The sequence below is a fragment of the Acomys minous genome (assembly GCF_964271855.1).
Source record: "Acomys minous genome assembly, chromosome: 20".
Taxonomy (NCBI): Eukaryota; Metazoa; Chordata; class Mammalia; order Rodentia; family Muridae; genus Acomys; species Acomys minous.
Genome location: NC_140502.1, coordinates 8,360,594 through 8,383,755, shown reverse-complemented (window position 1 = coordinate 8,383,755; position 23,162 = coordinate 8,360,594). Strand labels below are relative to the sequence as shown.

The following is a 23,162-nucleotide window of genomic DNA, read 5'->3' as shown; positions in this document are numbered from 1 at the left end:
GCTAGTCCAGGACAGCCAGTTCCACACAGAGAAACCCTGTCTCAAAACAAAAACAAAAAACAAGCAAACAAAAAATTGTATTTATGGGCCTGGCGTGGGGGAGAATACCTTTAAACCTGGCACATGGGAGTCAAAGACAGGAGATCTCCATGAGTTCAAGGACAGCCTGGTGTACAAATTGAGTCCAAGACAGCCAGGGCTCTGTTACACAGAGAAATCCTGTCTTGAAAAACAACAACAACAAAAAATTTTCTTTCTTTTTTTCATTCTTTTTTTTTCCAAGACAGGATGGTCTGAACTCACTTTGTAGACCAGGTTGGCTTTGAACTCACAGAGATCCTTCTGCCTGCCTCTGCCTCCCCAAGTGCTGGGGTTACAGGCACGTGCCACATTGCCTGGCTCTATTTTTCATTTATGGGTATGTGTATGTGTACGTGTGTGCTCGTGCACGCACGCACACGCGCGCGCGCACACACACACACACACACACACACACACACACACACGTGTGCCTGAGGAGGCCAGAAGAGGGCGTTGCAGTCCCAGGAATTGCAATTATAGGTGAGTTCGAACTGTTCAAAGTGGGTTCTGGGAACTAAACTCTGTTGGTCTGCACGTACATGCTTTAAAAAAAATTAATCTCTTATTATTTTATGTGTATGAATGTTTTGCCTGCATATATGTATGTGCACCATATGTGCATCTGGCACCCATGGTCAAAAGAGATTAGATCCTCTGGAACTGTAGTTACGGATGTTTGCAAGCCACCTGATGGGTGCTGGGATTCAAGCCCAGGTCCTCTGCAAGAGCAGCCAACGCTGTTTGTCAACCAACAAGCCATCCAGCCCCATGTACATGCTTTTAACTGCTGAGCCATCTCTCTAGCCCAGACTTCCCTCCCTCTCCCCCCTTTTAAAATTAACAATCAAAGCAACCGGTTTCCTCATAAAATACATTTTCAGTGATTGTTCCCACCCCACCTGGCAAAGTCTGATTCTCAAACTTGTGAAGCCAAGTGCCTAATTGCTGAACCACACACACACACACTCTCTCTCTCTCTCCTCTGCCTGTGCCAACTTTTCATTATCTATTCGTGACGGACCTCCCATGAATGCCATTTCCCAGCTAGTGTGAACAAGTGCATCAGCAAACAGGGATGCACAGGGATGTGGTAGAACACAGCGTTCTTTGGGAGTGGTGTAGCTGGGTAGTTTTAGAACAGAGTAGTTCTATCTTTAGTGGGGTTTTTTGTTTGTTTGTTTGTTTGGTTTTGTTTTTTGAGAGACCTCCACACTGACTTCCATAATTGTCTACAGCAGTGAATAATGGCTCACTTTACCCTACATACCTGCCAGCATTTCTTGTCATTTCAGAGTCACCATCTTTTGCCGCCAGACACTCCTCTGCTAGCTAAGGAAAGGTCCGTGAGCCGTCCAGCTCTCCAGCCTCAGTGTCTTTTGTTGCTCATGCGGGGTTTTGACTAAATGACTGAATTAGATTTCGTGTGGCATTCCTCCCCCCCCCCCCCGTGATAACTAGAATTGGATTATAAGGATCATCACAATCAATTATGAACATACAGCCTATGGCATGAGAGCTTTACTCTTACAGAGGCTAATATGTGGGAAAGATTAAGCTTTGTCACAGGTGGAAGCAATCTTGGCGGGCTTTACCCTTGGGGCACCCCATGAATACCTTGTGACAGACTGTTTGGAGCCTTCCTGGGCTTGGAATTCAGGAAGCCGACCTGGGAACCCCACCGTGGCTATTGTTTTCCTAATTGACCCTCGAAGGGAGAAGGAGACCGCCCTTTGCATGTGACTGGGAAGGTGGGGAGAAGAAAACAACAGATTGAGGCCAGGAGAGAGAGAGCGCGCGCGGAGAGGAGCGACCGGGCGGACCAGCACGTGGGAAGGAGAGACACCTAAGGACCCATCCCGTGGAACGGATACCGGAAGGTTCACTCTTCTGTCCCTTTAACCTTTTTTTTCCTTCTTGTGTATGCTAGTTGGGTTGTACAATAAAGTTTAATTGTTAAGAAACAGAGCCAACACTAATGCCTAAAGGGAGGTTTCTGTTACTATTTATTTGTGAGACAGGGTACCAGAAATAGTCCTGGCTGTGCTGGAACTCACAGAGCTCTGCCTGCCTCTACCTCCAGAGCGCTGGCATTCAAAGTGGGCGTCACCACAGTTGGCATGCCTGAGTTTTCGAGCTCATCTTTCTGGCTTCGCTTGTACATATACTTTGTGGCAGATAGGAGTGTGGCGTGAAAGGCCTGAGCTGGGATTCTACCTTCTCCACATAACAGCTGTGCAGCTTTGCAAAGGGCCACGCTTAAGTTCTCCCATGTGGTTTTAGAGCCATCAACAGCAGTGTAGCAGCCTTGCAGCACATTGTAAGACACTTGAACCGGCGCCGGGCACACAGTGGTAATGTGAGCTGGGAAAGACCGTTCTTCATAAGAGACTAAGTCGGGCCTTCTTGCTGAGAGACCCCAGCTCCGACACACAAGGTCCTCATTTCCTGGTGTCTTTGAGGACAGTTTGGAAGAGGGAGCAGGAAGAATTTTAAGAGCTGGAGGGTGGAGAGGAGGGCCGTGAAATGCTGTGTTCTAGGCAGGACGTGGCCATTGCACTCCAACTCACAGCAGCTGAAGTCATCTGCAGAAGGTCAAGGCAAAAGGGGTCACTCAGCATTCCAAGAGGAAGTGCTAACAGGATGACGGATTGTGTGTGTGTGTGTGTATATGTGTGTGTGTGTGTGTGTGTGTGTATGTGGGGGGGGTATATGAGGGTGTATGGATATGCATTAGGGTGCCTCGTAGGAGGGGAGAAGAACTGGGGGATAGATCCGATTGATACAATGCTTATAGGTACTAAATTGTTACAGAGTAAAAGAGACTTTTTATTTAAAAACAAAAAACAAGATAAAAATTTTATGTCTCCTCCCTGTGCCCCCACAAGACGCAGTTGCCTTTCATGAATCTGAAATACCGTCCAAACTCTACCTGTTATTACTCAAAGACACCTGCATATAGTATATGTATGCGCTTGTGAGTGTGTGCGTGTGTGCGCGTGTGTGCGTGTGTGTATGTAGGCCACATACCAACCTCAAGTCCCACTCCTCAGATGCTGCCCACCTTAGTATTTGAGACAGACCCCCTCACATGGGGCTCATGAAGAGGCTAGACCACCCGAAGAGTAAGACCAAGAAAGCTGCCTGGCTCTGCCTCCTCCAACACTGGGATTGCAGACCTGGACTGAAATGTCCAGCTTTCTTTCTTTCTTTCTTTCTTTCTTTATTTATTTATTTATTTATTTATTTTTTGTTTTTTCGAGACAGAGTTTCTCTGTGTAGCCTTGGCTGTCCTGGACTCGCTTTGTAGACCAGGCTGGCCTTGAACTTAAAGCGATCCGCCTGCCTCTGCCTCCCCGAGTGCTGGGATTAAAGGCGTGCGCCACCACCGCCCAGCTGATGCCCAGCTTCTGACAGATTCTGGGGATCAAGCTCTGGTCCTCACGCTTGCACGGCAAGCACTTTACTGGGCCGTTTTCCCAGCCTCTACCTCCACACGCTTAGTTACATCTTACTTGTATGCATGTGTGCACGTGTCGTAGTGCACGTGTGGACAGCTTTCTGAACCTGGTCCTCTCCTTCCACCGTGTGGGGCCTGGGGATCAAAGAGAGGTCCTCAGCCTCGGCAGCAAGGGCTTCTACCCTCTGAGCTGTCTCGACGGCCCCTCCTCTCTGCACTTTTCAGTTTCTATTCTAGAAGCACCCACATTCTTGGGTGCCAAAGTCTGGATTCACCTGCTGGGGATGTTGTTACAAATCACTGCCAGGTGCTTGGACAACAAACCTGTCGCCTTATGGTTCTGGGTGTTTTAAGAAGAAAATACAGGTTGAGCATCCGATTCCTTCTTTCTGGGGCTTGAGGCGTGGATCCACCGAAGGGCTTTCTCTTTAGGGTACAGATGGCTGCCTTCTTCCTGTGCCCTTCCATGCTGCCGTTCCTCTGAGTACCTGTCTCTGTGTACCAATCTGTCCTTCTCACCAGCTGGGTTGAATTGGAGCCGATCCCATCGACCTTGCTTGGATGTCATTATCTCTGTAACCACCTGGTCTCTAGAACCACACTTGTGATCCTAGCACTGAGGCAGGAGGATCACTGCAAGTTTGAAGTCAGCTTTGACTATATAGTAAATTTTAGACAAGCCAGGACTTCAAAGGAAGAGCCTGCCTCAGAACAAACAAACAAACAAACAAACAAACAAACAACAAACTCATCTGTGGAGTCAGACACGGTAGCACATGACTAGTAACTAACCCTACTAACTCAGGAGGCTGGGGAAGCCTGGCCTACACAGTGAGACTATATCTTAAATTTTAAAAGTAAAATAAAATAGAAGGGGCACTGCTTGGGAATAGATGGGAGAGTAGGGCTGGAGAGATGATGGAGAAGTGGTCCAAATATATTTGTATAAAATGTCATATGAGGAGCCGGGCGTGGTGGCGCACGCCTTTAATCCCAGCACTCGGGAGGCAGAGGCAGGCGGATCGCTGTGAGTTCGAGGCCAGCCTGGTCTACAAAAGCGAGTCTAGGACAGCCAAGGCTACGCAGAGAAACCCTGTCTTGAAAAACCCAAAAAAAAAGGAAAATGAGACCCAACATTTTATACAATGAATATGAGTGTGTATGTGTGTGCGTGCACGCGCACACACACACACACACACACACACACACACACACACACACGAAACTGTAACCAAAGAAGGTTGCATTCAGAGTTCAGAGTTCCCAGCACATGTACTCTTGTAAGGGACATGATTCAAACTGTGGCAATGTCTGTGTTCTGAACCGTGACCTTTTCCAAGTTCGTGTCCGCCCCCTGTGTGGGCGTGTGAACATGAGACTCCAGGACCCAGAGTAGCATGTGGCCAGTGAATGCAGAGGACGGGGCTTCCTTGGTACACCCTAGAAAGCACAGACAGACTCCGAACCAAGGCTGCCACATCTTCAGACCTTTAATCCCAAAAATCAGAGCACAGTGAAGTCATACGCAGGCTCTTCCCCTGTCCCACCAGGCAGTCGTAGGACGTGAATCAGCACAGACTTAGACAAAGAAGGCTCCCACGTCTTTCTGGGACCCCTTCCTCCTACCAGCTCGCGCCCCTCTCTCCATCAGGTCCCTGGAAGTTTCTCCAGGGAGCCCCATTTGAACGTAGACTCTCACCAAGCAACCCAAATTCAGCTACCATGAAAAAAACATCTGTGTGTGTGTGTGTGTGTGTGTGTGTGAGAGAGAGAGAGAGAGAGAGAGAGAGAGAGAGAGAGAGAGAGAGAGATCAGCATCAGGCATCTTCCTCTATTGTTTCCGCCTTACTTTTAGAGACAGGGTCTCTCACTGAATCCAGACCTCATTTATTGGGGAGGCTAGCTGGCCACTGGGCCCCTGGGTCCCTCCACTGTCTGTCTCCCAACAATTCAATTATAGACATGAACCCCTGTGCTGGCTTTTAAAGTGGGTTCTGAGGGCCCAAACTCAAGCCCCCATGCTTGCCCAGCAAACACTTTACCTACTGAGCATCTCCCACACCCGTAAAAGCGTCATCTACAAGGAGAAGACGAGGGACCAAGACTTTTTGTGACACGGGGCCTCCAACTTGGGAAGAACAGTTTCTGAAGAGAGGTGAAAAGTCTTCAGGAGAAAGCTGGAGACTCAGGCAGGCTTGGCAGATGCCTGCAGAAAGCAGTCTCTAGGCGGTCCGCCCACCCCGCTTGGGGCACAGTGACCCCCAGGGCCAGGAAGGCAGGGTGAGCAGCAGGAAACAGCCTCCCGCCAGCAGCAGGATTAGACCAGCGCCCACACCACAGCCCAGGGACCAGGAGTACTCATAAGCCAGGCGTGGAGCTGGAGGAGTCTCCGGGCTGACTCCCCGGAGCAGGGCTCTGACGGAATGCCGGAACACTTCCAGGCTGACGAAGAGCAGCAGGCCTGTGGGGGAAGAAGGGAGTGAGGCTCTCAGCCCAGGGACTCCAGTTCAGATTTGGGATTGCCACCCATTCATTCCTTCGTCATGCAAGAAACCAAGAACATTACAGGGAATATTACATCTGTGCTTAACATGCAGACATATCTCTCTCTCTCTCTCTCTCTATCTGTGTGTGTGTGTGTGTCTGTCTGTCTGTCTGTCTCTGTGTGTCTGTCTGTCTCTCTCTCTGTCTATCTCTGTGTGTGTGTGAGTGTGTGTCTGTCTGTCTCTGTGTCTGTCTGTCTCTGTGTATCTGTCTGTCTCTCTGTCTATCTCTCTCTGTGTATGTGTGTGTGTGTGTCTGTGTGTGTATTTGTCTCTGTGTGTATGTGTCTCTCTCTGTGTGTCTGTCTCCCTGTGACTTTGCCTCTCTGTTTGTCTGTGTGTGTGCGCGCCCATGTGTATATGTGTGAAATCCAGAGGCCAATATCACATGCCTTTCTCAATTATTTTCCACTTTATATTTGAAATATTTTTTTAGCACTTGGAAGACAGAGGCAGGCACATGTCGGAGTTTGAGGCTAGCCTGGGCTACAGAGTGAGTTCCAGGACATCCAGGGCTACACAGAGAAACCCTATCTCAGGCCGCGAGTAAGGTGTTTTTTTGTTTTTTGTTTTGGCTTTGGTTTTTCAAGACAAGGTCTCTCTCTGTTAGCCATGGCTGTCCTGGACTCGATTTGCAGACCAGGCTGGTCTGGAATTCACAGCAATCCACCTGCCTCTGCCTCCAGAATGCTGGGATTAAAGGCGTGCCCACCACGCCCGACAGGAAAGGTGGTTTAAAATTACATTTCAGTCTGTGCGTGTGTGCACGCATGCAGGCATACTGTGGACATGTGTGGAGGTCAGAGGACAATTTGTGGGAATCAGTTCTCTCCTTTCACTTGAGGAGTGAAAAATCAGGCTTGTTTTCAACTCTCTATGCCTGCTGAGCCATCTTGCAGGCCTTATTTTTTGAGGCAGGGTCTCTTACTGGCCCAGTGCTCAATACTTTGACTAGACTCAGTGGTCAGCAAGCCCTCCCGGGTCTGCCATCTTGCTGGGATTGCAGACATATAAAATACAGATTATAAAGGCTGCCCTGATTTTAGAGGGTTCTGGAGATTAAACTCAGGAGGCCGTGTTTGTACAGCGGGCACTTAACTGACGGAGCCATTTCCCCAGCCTCCCATGCCTTCCTGTAGGCGTAGCTGCCCTGGGAGTCATTATGTATAGTGGACTAGCTTTGAAGCGCAGAAATCCTCCTCCATCTATTTAAATACTGGGGTTACAGGCTTTCTCTACTATGCCTGGCTTAATCAGGAATTGGGGGGTGGGGAGGTAAGTTAGGGGAGATGTTGAGAGGACCTGGCTGTCCTGGAGCTAGACCAGGTTGGCCTGGAACTCAGAAATCCTCCTGCCTCCCAAGCGCTGGGTTTAAAGATGTGCACCACCACACCTGGCAAACATTTCTATGAGTGTGTGGGATCACTTTTTTTTTTTTGAGACAGGGTCTCTCTGTGCAGCCTTGGCTGTCCTGGACTCACTTTGTGGACCAGACTGGCCTCGAACTCACAGCGATCCAACTACCTCTGCCTACCCAGTACTGGGATTATCCATCCCCACCATAATAGTAGTTGAATGTTTTTTTTAATACATGTAACCATTAACCGCTATCATCCAGAATGAAGAGCACTTGGTAGCAGACATGGCATCTTATCTGATTTAGTCTTGTATCTCCTAGAACATAGCAAGGACTCACAAACGCACAAAGAATAAAGAAATGAAGCTTGTATGATTAACAGTTTCTCTAATCATTTTTAAAAGCACCTGGCTCAGCCGGGCGTGGTGGCGCACGCCTTTAATCCCAGCACTCGGGAGGCAGAGGCAGGAGGATCGCTGTGAGTTCGAGGCCAGCCTGGTCTACAAAGCGAGTCCAGGACAGCCAAGGCTGTCTCTTTGAGCCTGTCTCAAAAAACCAAAAAAAAAAAAAAAAAAAAAAGCACCTGGCTCAACAAGGAAGCTCTGGATAAAAAAAGCAATTCCCCAGCAACTCACCACGATTCAGGACACACGTAGCTCCCTGGGTAGGACATAAAACACATGGCCTCCAGTTAAGCATTCATTCTACCACATCAGCTCGAAGTCTGCAATGACCCCACACAGGAGCAAATATCTCAGAATTCAGTGATGTACTTCAGTGAAAAGGGAGCCAAGAAAGCCTCAGCATCAAACCTTGCCTCTGGGTGGCTACCTGCACAAGACTGGTCCACCAACAAACCGTCATGGAAAAGGGAGATATAGGTAGATAACAGTTTCTGGCCAAGGGGGATATAGCCTACAGTGGCGTTGTAGTTGCCTTTGATCAAGTAAATAACCATCTACCCATGCGGGCAACTCTAACTAAATGCATCAGAGCACCAAAAAAAAAAAAAAAAAAAGAAACAAAGAAAGAAAAACCATGAAGGCTTTCCAACAAGGAGGACTTGTTGGGAAGAAAGGGTTTGGCAGGAAAGGAACTTAAACAAAGTATCACACATATATGTGACATCTATGTGTTTTTATATGTAAGACTGCAAAACTGAACAAATGAAAAAAAGAAAAAAAGAAAGAAAAGTCCCAAATCTGCCACTAGTGGTTGTGTGGCTATGAGACGTCATGTGACTTTTCTGAAGTTCAATGCTTTTTTTTTAAAATCTCATCTGTATTTACCTTTTAAAGCAGAATGTGATTGGATAGTGTTTGTTTGTTTGTTCGTTTGTTTTTTCCGAGACAGGGTTTCTCTGTGTAGCCTTGGCTGTCCTGGACTCACTTTGTGGACCAGGCTGGCCTCGATCTCACAGCGATCCGCCTGCCTCTGCCTCCCGAGTGCTGGGATTAAAGGCGTGCGCCACCGTCGCCTGAAGACGTGGCTTGGTGGTGAAGAGCACCGGATGCTCATGCAGAGGATCCAGGTTGGGTTCTCAACACTCACCCGGCAGCTCACAACCATCTATAACTCCAGTTCCGGGGAATCCAATGCCCTCCTCTGGACTCCTCGGGTGCCAGGCGCACACACGGTGACCATGCAGACAAGCATTCATACATACAAGATAAAAATAAATACATAAAAAGCGACAGCAACCTTTAGCTAGCCCGTTTGCTGTGATGCTCTGTGCATTGATGTGTTTATGTATTAAGCATCAACGCGATGCTTTAGACGTAGACTGAACTGAAGCCTTTGTTATTTCATGAGACGTGGCGCTCCCTTCTGGGTCTTCACCTACATGAATACAACACAGCCCCTGCACACATTCCAAGCCCAAACTTCAAAGACTGGAGCCCTTTTTTTTTTTTAAAGGCTTGAGACTCTCTCCGTCTTCAGACCTACTCAGCCTTTGATCTTTGACCTCCAGCTTGCAATACCGTTCACAGCCCCGCCTCTACCTCCTGGTATACACCACAGCGCTGGAGGCTCCAGGCCAAATCTGCAAGGCCGTTTGGAGCGAATGCAATCGCCGCGCAACAACAGGGCTGAGGATGCTCCTAGCTTTTACATTTTTCTCACGAACTTTCTCCAACTCCTGGCATACAATAGTATCAGAAGATCACCCTCTCCCCTTGACAGGAAAAAAAAATCCTTGGAGACCCCACGTCCAAACCCCAAATAGTATCTGGAGGCAGTCTACCCCTCTGCCAACAACAAGAACAGGATTTGCAATTCTTCCAACTTGAGCCTACAGCAGCCCTAGAACTGCCCCCTTGTCTACTCCTAGCATAGAGTGGTGAGCGGAGACCCCGTCCTCCTCCGTGTGTGAGGAGTCTTGGCATTCCCAGCTCCAATTCTAAAGCAGCACTTAAATTCACATAAACCTTGCCAGAAAAAGTCCATCTTTGAGCCTGCAGGAGCCCCCTTGGATTTCTCCTCAATTCCCAGCATGCAGCGGTGCTTGGAGATTCCACTTTCCAGCACGTGACATTGTGTGGCGTTGCCGCTGCTTGCACAGCACTCAAACAATGCGTGGAGATGCTAACTTTCCAGCGGGCGGCGGTTGGCAGAGATTCCCACATCCCAGCATGCAACGGTGTGCAGAGACCCACCTCCCGGCATGCAATACCTTATGGAGTTTCCAACCTCCAAGCCTGTATAACAGTATGTGGGAACCCACCTCCCAGCATGCAACAGTGTGTAGAGACCTCACCTCCCGGCATGCAACGTCGTCCTTGGCCTCCACACACTCAGCCCTCACCTGAGAGGCCAAAGCAGACAGCTCCCAAGCGGAGCAGGAACTCTGCACCTTTACTGAGCACCATGATGACACAGAGGCAGCCCAAGGCCACGGCTGTCAGGCCCAGCACAGCGATCACGGCAGCTGCCAGGTTTACCTCTGCAAGAAAGGCCCAAAAAAGAGGTAGAGAACATGGAACCAGGAGAACGGACAACATTCCTCTATAAGAACCAGAGCCAGTAGAGAGATGGCTCAGTGGTTAAGAGCGCCGCCTGCTCTTCCAGAGGTCCTGAGTTCAATTCCCAGCAACCACATGGTGGCTCACAACCATCTATCCTGAGACCTGATGCCCTCTTCTGGCTTGCAAATGTTCATGCAGACAGAACACTATCTACATAATAATAAATAAAATCTTTAAAAAAAAAAAAAAAAAGAACCAGAGCCAGAAGGATGGAAGACTCCAGAGTCCTCGAGAGACTGTGTTACTTACACTGATGAAGGAATGGAGGCCCCCAGGGGTCAGTTAGTTACTTGGCCCGGATTATAGAGCAAAAAGGGGGACAAGGGCAAGTCAGGGATACCGGAATAAGTAGCCCCTACCTATCCTTTGGTCATCGCTGGGTTACAGATGATGAAGTTGAGGGAACAGTGGTAAAGGCGATTCATTATCTTGTAGCCATCTAGGTTGCAATGCTCCAACAACTACTTCCTGCCTGGGAAAACTAGTAAGGCCCTTACACCTCTGTCAGTCTTAGGCCCTCTCTGGAGACTCTGGATTAGAAGTCCCATCGAGGGCCCAGTGTGGTGCTCAGCACACAGTAGGTGGTCCATATGAGCGCAGCAGGGGATTTTTACCATCTCAGAGGTGCACAGTGACCTGACCTAGCTCCCAGGAGAAAGGAGAAGGTAAGGGGCCTGTGTGTGCACTGGAACTCACGTGTTTTGCTGCCTCACTTCACTAAATCCTTACTTAAAAACAAAACAAAAAAGTGAGAGACATGAAATGATCCTTTGTGGAGACGCTGGGGCACTGGAGTGATGGGACAGAAGCTGGACTGGGGGTAGGAAGGACAAAGTCCTCAGAGTCGCATTGCTGGGAACAGTAGTAGCTACCAGACACCATTTTAAGTTCACTTAAGTTAAAATTAAAAACACATCCCCCCCACCCCATTACATCAGCCACCTTCTGAGTACTAGCAGTTACACGTGGCTGAACGCCGTCCCACGGACCAGTATACACACGTAATGTTTTCATGTTTCGCGTATGATTCCATAGATTCATGTATATTTGCACTGGGATCTTGCCTCTGCCCTTTTGTAGGAAAAGGATAGTAATTCTCTCATGGACTCACTTTGTAGACCGAGTTGATCTCGAACTCACAGAGATCCGCTTGCCTCTGCCTCCCGAGTGCTGGGATTAAAGGTGTGCACCACCACCACCCGGCTTCTCAATCATTTCTGATTGCTTTTTTTTCACCTGGGCAATGAAGCTGAAGGCCCAGCCTTGCAGGGTTATAGCAAGAAGTAGGCTGTGCTAACGGACTTTGGGTGCTGGGATTTAGCATGTAAAATGTGCTTATAGTAAGCCGGGCGTGGTGGCGCACGCCTTTAATCCCAGCACTCGGGAGGCAGAGGCAGGCGGATCGCTGGGAGTTCGAGGCCAGCCTGGTCTACAAAGCGAGTCCAGGACAGCCAAGGCTACACAGAGAAACCCTGTCTCAAAAAACCAAAAAAAAAAAAAATGTGCTTATAGTGTTCACTGCAGAGAAGAAATATGATTCGCCCAAGACACACAGCACAGGCGGAGTTAGCGGCCAGAGTGCTGGGCACCAAAGGTCTGCTGATCACCCTCCAAATTTGGGACATCCACAGAAGCTGATCCCACCCTGAGCACAGGCTGTCAGTCACTCCTTCAGAGCAGCCCTCTTAGCGCCAGCCCTCCTCCCTTGTCGCAATGTGAGCCGGCCTCACCTTTCTTGGTAGTTCGCTGGAAGATGCGTGTGTTCTCCCCCGTGGTGAAGAATTTGAAGTAGGTGCAGTTTGCTTCTGTGGGGTTGCAGGAGAGAAAAAGGGGGGGGGGGGGAGGAAGGTGACGACGTGAAGATTTGTGTAAGCTTGAGGCTGGATAGTTCCCAGATACTACAGAGGACTGAAAACAGTGTTAGTATGGCTGACACACAGGCTGGGAAAATGGTTCTGCGTATAAAGGGGCTGTTGCTGAGCTTCATGACCTGAGCTCAATCCTTAGAATCCACATGGTAGAAGATTCCTGTGGGTTGTCCTCTGCCCTGAGCGCGCGCACACACACGCACGCACGCACGCACGCACGCACGCACACACGCACACGCACACGCACACGCACACACACACACACAGAGTTTTAAGAGCGGAGTAAATAAAGAAATGCACAAAGATGGAAAATGACACCAAGATGTCAGTACCACTTGCCACATCACTAATGACGCGAGACTGAGATTTTAATCCCAAACCCTATAGTCTTAAGTCTTTGGCACAAATGAGCCATTAACCTCTCTGGCCCCTCTGATTCTTCCTCTTTAAATAGGGTTGAGAATCTCTCTCTCTCCTGGCTCCTTCAGGTGGGTCTGAGGAGCAAGCAGACTGGAAATGAGTTATCCTTTTATTCAACAAAGGACACCGAGATGCAGGTACCAGGAGGCTAAGAGACTCAGGGGGGAAGATTCCTCTGCCCTATGCTGCGTACACAAAGGGCTCCTGCAGGTTAGCAAGTGGGGAGAGAATAACTCCATCGAGAAACAGGGCAAAGGATATGAATAGTTATTCACGGGAGGGCAAGGTCTGGATAGTTCACAAGTGCGCGACGAGAGAGACTCTGCTGCAGCGGGAGTCAGAGAAGCGCAACTTGAAACCAGCAGGGAGGCTACCACTTCAGACCAATTAGATGGGCAAATATTGAGAGGGCGGCGTCGAGCGTTGGAAGGATAAGAGGGAGCAGCTGGGAGTGCAAACCGTTGCTATCTATGTGTGAAGGACTTTGACATACTCAGAATGTGAAGTACAGGTGTAGAGCAGGTGACAACGGTCCCGTCAGGAGTGGGGCGTGTGGACGGATGAGGGACAGTAGGAGCTGGGGAGATGGCTCAGTGGTTAGGAGCACATACCACCCCTGCTGAGGACCTGGGTTAGGTGCCCATGTCAGGCGACCTACAAGCAACTAAGTACTAGAGGACCCAGTGCCCCTTTCTGGACTCTGTAGGGACCTGCACACACAGGCACCCATCGTCCCCACATACACACGTAATTTAAAAGTGAAAAGAAAGTGAGTCAAGATTTTTGTCATATAGAAGCCATCCTAATCTAAACATACAGAACACATCTCGGCCACTAAGTGATGTATGTCTATGTCCTATGACACAATCATTTCACTTCTGGATATTCCAAGAAGGAAAAAAAAACTCATATAGGAATATAGATATGATTTTTCTCTATGGCGTTGTTTACTAAGCTGGAATAGGAATTAACCTTGTGTCCGTCCCTTGGGCACAAGGCGACTGAGACAGATGCCCTCCTGAACATTTTTGGGGCCTAGAATTGCTATGAACTACAAAACCATAAAGCAAACAAAAGAGATTTTGAAAGCACAGCGCTGAGCAAGAAAAATCACATTGAAGGCAGCATAAAAACCACATGATGCCATTTCTTCAAAACACACATATATAAACTCAAACTCTCTATGTATTTCCAAGTCAAAATATCTGTGCATGGATGGAATGTCAAACACATCAGAAGACTGAATTAGAAAAGAATTTTTTTTTTCAAGACAGGGTCTCCTTGTGTAGCCTTGGCTGGCCTGGAACTGGCTATGTAGATCAGGCTGACTTCTTCTACCTCCCAAGTGCTGGGACTAAAGGTGTGTACCACCATGCACAGATTGGGAAATAATTACTTTATTTATTTATTTTGGTTTCTCGAGACAGGGTTTCTCTGTGTAGCCCTGGCTATCCTGGACTCGCTTTGTAGACCAGGCTGGCCTTGAACTCACAGTGATCCACCTGCCTCTGCCTCCCGAGTGCTGGGATTAAAGGGGTGCGCCACCACCGCCCAGCAGGAAATACTTATTTTAAATAGGCAGATGTGGTGCTACTTGGGGCTACATGAGACCTTGTCTTTTAAAAAGAAATTCTTTAAGACAGAGTATAAGAGCCGGGCATAGTGGCGCACGCCTTTAATCCCAGTACTCAGGAGGCAGAGGCTGGTGGGTCGCTGTAAATTCAAGGCCAGCCTGGTCTACAAAGTAAGCCAGGACAGCCATGGCTACACAGAGAAACTCTGTCTCGAAATGCCAGAAAAAAACAAAAACAAAAACAAAACAAAACAAAAAAAGACAGAGTATAAGGACCTTGCAAAAGTGGACAATAATTTTATGTAAATATTTTATGTAAGCATATGTAAGATTCACACAACCTCTTTGTTAGTTTAGATATGAAAAGACTGAGACTTAAAAACAGACGTTCTAACTTCCTAAGCTGACTTTGAACCTGCTGTGAAGCTAAGGATGGCCTTCAACTTCTGAGCCTCCTGCCTCCACCTCCCAAGTGTTAGGACTGCAGGTGTGCACCACCATGCCTGGTACATGTGGTGCTGGGGACCAAACTCTGGGCTTTGTGCAGACAAGGCAAGCACTCTACCCATTACCCACATCCCGCTCCTAAAGTGCATTCTACAGTCCGACCTGTCCTTTTATTCTACATATAGGGAGACTGAGATACAAAACAGCAGAAGGGACGGTGCGGAACCACAGGGAATAGAGAACATTGGAGAAGGAGCCAGCCAGTTTGGGGAAGTGGAAATCGGACTTTAGACATCGGAGGGGACAAGTGGATAAGTTCACGTCAAGTGAGGGTATGGGGCATGCTGGGTACCAGCTCGTGGAAGTTTGCGGCTTCCAGGTCAAAGCAGCAGCAAGTGTCAGCCTGTCCTATTACATCAAGAGGCTGAAAGAAAGATGCTCTTTGAAGCCTCTAGTAGGGCATACAGTCTATACCCATGAAAGAACTACAGAGTCCCTTCTGGGGCTGGGTGTGGTGTCTGGCATCCTATTTGGCTGCTAGTAACAGGACTTTGTGTCCATGTCCCCTGGAGGATAGGGCAAACTCACTTGGGAAGCAACAGGGTGAGTCATTCTCTGCTGGCCAAGGGACATAGCGGCTTTCTTTTAGTTTTCAAAGGAAGTTACTTCTTTGAGACAATGGAGTCAGAAGGAGGTCTTCTCATGAGGCAGAACTGTGGGGAGCTGGTAATGGCTTTGCAAGAAAGGCGAAGTCCTCTTGTTTTGTTTTTGATATAAGGTGTTATGTAGCCTGGTCTGGCCTACAACTCAGTATGTAGCCGAGCTGGCTTTGAACCCCTGGTCTTCCTACTTCCAACTCCTGAGTGCTGGTGTGTGTCACCATGTGAAGTGGCAGAAGGCAGCCTCTCCCAAAGAGTGAGGTCTCTGAGACCATCTTAAGCTCTAGTGACAGACAGTAACAGAGACCCCTGAGTCAAAGCCCATAGAACTAACCGGAGTCTCAGGCTGAGAACTAAGAGGTATGGTGGCAATCCATCACTGAGTCCCTCACTGGGGGATTCCAGGCAGGTGCTGTACCACTGAGCCACATCCCAGCCCTTCGCTGGGGGATTCTAGGCAGGGGCTCTACCACTGAGCCATACCCCAGCCCCTCACTGGGGGATTCTAGGCAGGGGCTCTACCACTGAGCCACACCCCAGCCCCTCACTGGGGGATTCTAGGCAGGGGCTCTACCACTGAGCCACACCCCAACCCCTCACTGGGGGATTCTAGGCAGGGGCTCTACCACTGAGCCACACCCCAGCCCCTCACTGGGGGATTCTAGGCAGGGGCTCTACCACTGAGCCACACCCCCAGCCCCTCACTGGGGGATTCTAGGCAGGGGCTCTACCACTGAGCCACACCCCAGCCCCTCACTGGGGATTCTAGGCAGGGGCTCTACCACTGAGCCACACCCACAGCCCCTCACTGGGGGATTCTAGGCAGGGGCTCTACCACTGAGCCACACCCACAGCCCCTCACTGGGGGATTCTAGGCAGGGGCTCTACCACTGAGCCACACCCCAGTCCCTCACTCGGGGATTCTAGGCAGGGGCTCTACCACTGAGCCACACCCACAGCCCCTCACTGGGGGATTCTAGGCAGGGGCTCTACCACTGAGCCACACCCACAGCCCCTCACTGGGGGATTCTAGGCAGGGGCTCTACCACTGAGCCACACCCCAGCCCCTCACTCGGGGATTCTAGGCAGGGACTCTACCACTGAGCCACACCCACAGCCCCTCACTGGGGGATTCTAGGCAGGGGCTCTACCACTGAGCCACACCCACAGCCCCTCACTGGGGGATTCTAGGCAGGGGCTCTACCACTGAGCCACATCCCAGCCCCTCACTGGAGGATTCTAGGCAGGGACACGACCACTGAGATATGACCCCAGCTCCCTTTTTGCTTTTGGAGAAAGGATCTCACAAAGCTGCCCAGGCAGTCTCTGAAATCCCTCTGTATCCCCAGGCTGCCCTTGAACTCACCATCCTCCTGCCTCAACTCCTGTGATTACAGAATTGTACCACCAAGCCCAGCTAGCATCCTGTCTTTGTTTTCATTATCTCGTTTTTGCAAAGGTTTGGGATCACCTTGATCGTGGTCCCAAACAGTGAGCAACAGCAGAAGGGGACTGTTTAAGATAGCCGATCGGGACAGACAGGTAGCTCAAGACACAGTGTCTGGCATTCCCACTCCACTGTCAAAGGCTTAGAGCATCCCATTCTGGCTTCCATATCACATCAGGGAAAGTAGAGGTTGAGGAATGAAAGAAAACCCAGCCAGAGCTCTTGAGGGGTCCTGAGACTCTCAGTACACAATTGGGGGGGGCGGGGAACAGCATAGCAGGGACCTCATCAAACAAATGATATCCCAAGTGGGTTTTGATGGGTGTCAAATACTGCCCTTGAGTCAAAAGAGGTAAAATAAGCACCTCTCCAGTTCCTGGGGGGAGGGGAGGAGGTATGGAATGTCCCGCTTGTCTAAGCAAAGGGCATAGCATGTTCTGTCGGAGAGTGAGAGGCACAGCTGAGAGCAAGGGAACCACCATGAGGGGAAATTAAGGGTGTGGGGGTGTTTGCAAAGCAAGGGAGACGGGTTGGGATGTCCACACTGACCATATAGAGGTGAGAGGGACTGGAAATAAGCATTTCTAAGGAGGTACAAGATGCACCCACAATTTTGAGCGGCACCTGGCACCTGGCAAGAACTTCATTTGACTGTATCCGCTAACGGGGAATCGGCACAGATTTTTTTTTTTACTTCCTGGTGGGCGTAGGGTGGTCTGTCTCCACAGAGGCTCGTAGAGTGGCAATGTGGGATGTCTCCCCAGGCTTCTAGTTAAGGGCACAGGCTGTCTGTGGGTGCATGGCTGTCTGGTGGGGAATGCAGGCAGTTCTAGGGGATCCGGGTTGGCGGGGGTGGGTACAGGCTGTTCTGAGGGTACCAGCTGGGTCTAGGAGGCACAGGCTGTCTGTGGGGGTACAGGCTGGTATGGGGCACAGGCCATAGCTAGAAGACAGACGTTAAGAAACCAGTTTCTTTAGGGGATATGCTACTTAGGGACATGGGCTATGCCTGAGCATCTTTCCTCCTCCTCATAGCCCCTCCCGCCTCCCCTGCCTCCTACCCCCCCACCCCTGCCCCGCCGTTTTCTCCAGTTTCTGTGAGCACAGACTGATTTGGGCACAAACCCTTTCTCGGGTATAAAACTTGTTGATTTTCCTAGAACAGGGTTTTTCCCCCAGACATAAATTTCTTTCTCCCTGACTGTGGGACACAGGCCTGGGCTCAGGACACAGCCTCTCACCTCCTGGCAGCTCAGCTGGGCCACAGGTCTCCCTGCCCGCAGGCACGTCCGCCTGCCACAGTCGCTTGACGCACACCTTCCACAGCCCCAAATGGGCAGCCTCACAGACGGCGCTGCCGTTGGTCTTGTACGTATTGAGTTCCACCCAGAACTCGGTGCCCACCGACAGCACAGCCAGGGTGGCACCCACGGCAGCCAGCAGCAACACCAGCTTGATCTTGCCCTCACGCTCCGGAGTCAAGCCGAGATTCTGTTGTCCCTGGGCACGACGCCGGCCCACAGCTGCCCTACGGCGGTCCTCCTCTTGCATGAAGAAGTTAGACCACATCATGATGCTGGGAGGGATTGGGGCTCAAGCGAGCTTCAAGGAGTCAGACAGACCTGTCCGTGCAGGGGAGGGGGGGGGGCTGAGGGGCAGGGCACAAGGCCTGGACTTTCAACCGAAGTAGGGGGCTGAGTGTGTCAATTAGATTGGGAATAAGCTGAACTTCAAATGTGAGAGTGGAGGGCTCTGACTCTCAGAAGAGAAAAAAAAAACCCAAAAAACAAACAAAACCCTAAAAACTAAAAACTATATTCTTGGCCTAAGGATGCCACCTGGACGTATGCGCGTGAATTTGGCATGGGTTAAGTCTAGAGGAAAAGCCAGGCTCTCTCTGAGGTTCACCTATCCAAGCGGGGACTGGGGAGCTCCAGGGGGAACACCTGCTGTTGATGGGGGTCTCCAGAAAGCCTCAGAATTTTCCCAAAGAGGGCAAGGTGAGGTCTTTCGTGTATTTAAAAAGAGATGGTCTAAGTTTCTTCAGGCTCAGAGTTTGCGAAGGGAGGAATCGGAACAGTTTTGGGTTATACAGAGATAAGAGTTGGGGTTTCACAGAAAAAGGTACAAATCTCTCCAAGTCCCAGAGAGGGAAGGAGGATCCTCTAGTATTCACAGCAGATCGGGAGTGGGGGTGGGACTGGAATTCTCGCGGGGGGTGGGGAGGAATGGGCAAGCCAGGACTATTCAGAAAAGAGCCCAGGTCTCCACAGTGGCTGAGAATCACGGTGAGGTCCAGAAAAAAAAAGCTGGGAGTACTCTCTGGGGGCCCAGGAGAAAGCCCTGGGGCCCCAACAAGGCTCAGACCAAGGCACTGTGGTCCACACTCTGGCTCAGAAAACCAGAGCAAAGTATCCTGGGGGTGGGGTATAGGACCTGGAAAGGACTCTCAGTCTGTCGGTCTGGAGTCCCTCGGCTCCCCCTCCCCCAGGCTCCCAGGGCCTGCCCGGCCAGGATCGCTCCAGACTCAGCTCGGGGCCCCGCGCTCCCCTCGGTCTTCCCACCCAGGTCTCCCGGGCACGGGCCCCTTGCGCTCTCCTGCCTCCGCACCGCGCCGGCCCCAGCTCCGCGATGCCTCCGAAGCGTCCGGTTTTGCTCGCCTCCGCCCCGTCGGCCCTCCGGACCCGCTGCGCTCGCTCCCTGCCTCGCCCCATCCGCCCACCCCCTCACCCCACCGGCTATTTCGGGCTCGACCCGTAAATAACACCCGCACCTGTCGCGGGCGCCTGTTGCCATAGGGATCCCGGGTATTTTAAGGGGACAAGGGACGGGGGAGGGAAGCCTCTAAGAAGGAGGGGCTGGGGGCCGGGTCTTCAACTAGCCGAACCTAGGGAAATTTGTTTCCCTAAGGGTCGGGGTGGTGGGGGTGGTGGGGTGGGAGCATTGCAAAGTTCATACGCCAAAATCTGGAAACCGTAGAGCTGGTAAAGTGCAGAGAACTTGTGTCTTGAGCAGTCCAGGCTGGACGCTCGCTAGCCCAATTAGTGGCTTCTGAGGGCCAGAGGAGAGGGAGAAGGGTTGGAGGTGGGGGTGGGGTGGACCCTTGAGTCTGAGGGAGGAGGGCTTGAGTATGTACTCCTGAGTTTCAGGAGAATGGCCTCAGTACAGGATTCTGGTCCTGAGGGAGGAAGGCCCCTTCATTCCGGGATTTGAGGGAGGAGGGCTGGGACCTGGACTCTCAGGTCTGAGGGAGGAGGCTTGGGGCCTGGACTCCTAGGTCTGAGGGAGGAGCCTTGGGGCCTGGACTCCTGAATCTGGGAGCAGAGTTTTGGAACCTGACCTCTTGAGTCTGGGCCAGGGTCGGGAATGGAGATAGGGGCTCCAGGGTCTTAGGGAGGGGGCCAGTGCTTTGTATTTCCAGAAGAGTTGTCTGAAGCGACACTTCAAGGCCTGGAAGAGGCCACTGTGGCCAGAAACCTGGGTGCCAATAGATTAGCGGCAGTGTTAAGAGTTCTCCACTCCTCAGAAGGCAGGAAAGGCAGACCTCGGGGAATTGCGGGCTTGGGACACCAGAAGCAGAAGATTCGATTTATTAGACTTGGATGCCCTTGGGGGACCTTTTCCTGCAATTTCAGCTTCCCCCGGAGACGGGGGGCCCCGATTCTTACCCCTCACTCCTCCTCACAGCCCTTCTGTGGACCACCCACGTGGGACGCACCTTTTAGCAACTCCTTCCTTCCCCAGGGGGCTCCTCCAGGTGGGCCTGGTGCCATGACCAGGCCCCCTGGGACATCGTTGCTACCCTTGCTGGCCTTGCTCCTGACTTCGTGGTCGCAATTCATACTACCACGGGAGATGATTGCTTGTATGTGGCTCTCCCCCATCAGACTGGCCCAACGGGGCACAATCCTCTGCAGGATCCATTTCAAGGCCCAGGATTACAAGAAACCTTAGACAGTTCGATTGGGTAATATGAATGAATGAATGAATGAATGAATGGTATGGGTGAATGCATGGCCTGGTGCGTTGATACGGCAATTCACACAACTTCTTTTCCCTAAAGATGTGACCGTCCCTTCCTCAGTGTCTGTGAGGCCCACGAGAACCGTTCTCGGTACTCTGTATTCTACTTGGCTAAGCTACCTGTCTCCCTGGTCCTTGCCAGGGTGAGCACAGCTCTGAAATGACAGGGCCTGACATCTCCAAGTCCCCAGAAGGCATGCCTGAGCAGCGAACGAGTTTTTGGTTTCTGAATGAGTGAAGGACACTTCAGTGGACTCCTCTGGGCTTGCGGGGCTCCCGAAGCAAGCCCCTACAAGCGTCGGCAGGAGGAGTGTCGTTTTTTGGACTTTGCCAGCAACTGAGCCGGGTCTCCCCACTTCTGAGCCCTGGATTCCCCCCATCTTTCTAGGTCCCATCTGCGGTAGTAGCTCTCGAAGTTCAGAGTGGATCCGGGTGTCTTCTTGCCTGTGTTTTCCTTCTCTCTCATTTTCCTTCTTTATTTTGAAATGGCAAAAACGGCTATTTCGTGGGGGCGTGTGGGGCATGGGGCATGTGTGGAGGTCAGAAGCAACTTGCAGGGTTCGGTTCTTTCCTTCTACCCCATGGGTCCCCGAGTGAGGCTCGAACTCATGTTGTCAGGCTTGACAGCTAGTGTGCCACCTGCTGTCTCACTGGCTCTCCTTAAAATACTTCTTTTTTATTGTTTTAAGAAAATGTCTCTCTCTGAAACTCAGGCATGCCTTGAACTGTGGCAATCCCCCTGCTTCAGCCTCTCTTGGTTCTGGCAATGATAGGCATGATACATTTTTATACCAAAATAATAATTGCTTCTGTACGGTCTCCCGATGCTGGATCAAGGCTTCTATACCTGAAATTGGGCTGGTCACCTCTTATTGACCTTATCGCCCCTGTCCACGTTAACAAACCTTCTGGACTTCTGTTATCTTTTTTCCAGCTTTCAGCAGCGCTGGGCACAGATGGGAGACTTCCTGCTTCTTAAAATATTATGTACTTTCCACCCTTCTTTCTTTCTGTTCTTTCTTTGGTGCTGGGGATTGAACCTGAGACACACGGCCAACCCCTGCCCCCCACTGGGGGATTCTAGGCAGGTGCTTTACCCCTGAGCCACCGCACCCACCACCACTTCTTTTGCCCTGTGAGAGGACCTGCCTTTCACTTCAGCCTACCCCTCAGGTCACTGCCTCTCGTAGAGATGACTTAAATGTTCCCAAATTTCTGACCTGAGTCATAACTCTACCCACATTACCTTTCAAAGCTATCCCCATTCTGTGGCATTAAATGTCTTCTGTTTGCTGATGTTTACCCAAACTTGTATTCCCAGCTCTGCCCTCTTCACCACTCTCATCATGACCAGCCACCCGATACCCTGACTTGGATTTCCAGAAGCAATCGCAACTGGGCACGGTCAAAAGAGAACGCTTGGTTCCTCCTATCTAAAAATCTTCTATTCAGTATACAACGGTGCAACTTCTAACCCAGATTTCTTTCTTCTTTTTACCTTGATTTCTTGGTGTTTCCTCACCCCCCACCTCCCTGCAAGACCTAGCTCGCCACCACTGTAGACACAGTCTGTAAAATTCCACGCCCCTAATGCTTGCTCCCCTTTTGATTTTTTTGTTTGTTGGTTGGTTGGTTGATTTTTGTTGATACAGGGTCTCATGTAGCTCAAGCTGGCCTTGAGCTCACAATCTTCTTGCTTCCGTCTCCCAAACACTGATTATAGGTGTGATCCACCATGGCTTTTATACAGTGGTAGCGATGCAAACAAGGGCCCCCAGCTTTGTTTGGAGACAGAGTCTCATGTAACCAAGGATGGCCTTGAACTCCTGATCTCACTACCAGCTCCTGAGTGCTGGATTACAGGCATTCACCACCCCCACCCAGGCCGCTTTCTGGCAGTGACGTCATCCCTGGCACAGTAACAAGATTGTTATTGTTGTTTAAATAAAACTGTGACCCCAGAGTGCCTGTGCTTAGACCTCTCCAGGTGTTTCCCATCGGAGCTGGAGCAGAATATGAGTTTTCTACCAAAGCTGCAAGGACTCATCAGTCTTTTGTTCCCTAGGCTTTGGAATTTGTGCGCAACTTGCTCAGCCTTCTTCAAAACCCTCATCTCAGCCAGCTTATTTTGAATGGCTCTGCCCTGTCACACGGTTACTATACCCTCTGCAGCTTTTGTAGTTGGCTGAGAAACTCTCACCGTGCAGTCCAGGCTGGTTTGGACCTACACATTATACCTACTTAAGTTTCTGGAGGGCTGG

At 50.5% G+C, this 23,162-nt stretch overlaps 1 protein-coding gene across 2 annotated transcripts; it reads right to left on the bottom strand.

Annotated features, from left to right (window-relative positions):
- Positions 1 to 5,010: 5,010 nt before the first annotated feature.
- On the bottom strand, positions 5,011 to 19,580 carry CACNG6 (calcium voltage-gated channel auxiliary subunit gamma 6). Of its 2 annotated transcripts, XM_084769970.1 has the most exons (4): positions 18,120 to 19,580; positions 12,195 to 12,269; positions 10,245 to 10,382; positions 5,011 to 5,999 (listed from the first exon to the last, which is right to left on the bottom strand). In XM_084769970.1, exons 1-4 carry the CDS (start codon positions 18,448 to 18,450, stop codon positions 5,761 to 5,763), a joined length of 783 nt encoding a protein of 260 aa, XP_084626096.1. In that variant the 5' UTR covers positions 18,451 to 19,580; the 3' UTR covers positions 5,011 to 5,760. The 2 variants fall into 2 exon arrangements, with proteins under 2 accessions (XP_084626096.1, XP_084626097.1); XM_084769971.1 differs by lacking the exon at positions 10,245 to 10,382.
- Between the last annotated feature and the right edge of the window lie 3,582 nt (positions 19,581 to 23,162).

Excerpts from the sequence above, each read along its gene's own strand:
- CACNG6 (XM_084769970.1), bottom strand. The coding sequence starts at position 18,450 with ATGATGTGGTCTAACTTCTTCATGCAAGAGGAGGACCGCCGTAGGGCA. Across the intron at positions 10,383-12,194 it reads CCAGCGAACTACCAAGAAAG|AGGTAAACCTGGCAGCTGCC; the intron begins GTGAGGCCGGCT and ends CCTTTCTTGCAG. Across the intron at positions 6,000-10,244 it reads TGTCTGCTTTGGCCTCTCAG|GCCTGCTGCTCTTCGTCAGC; the intron begins GTGAGGGCTGAG and ends CTTCCCCCACAG.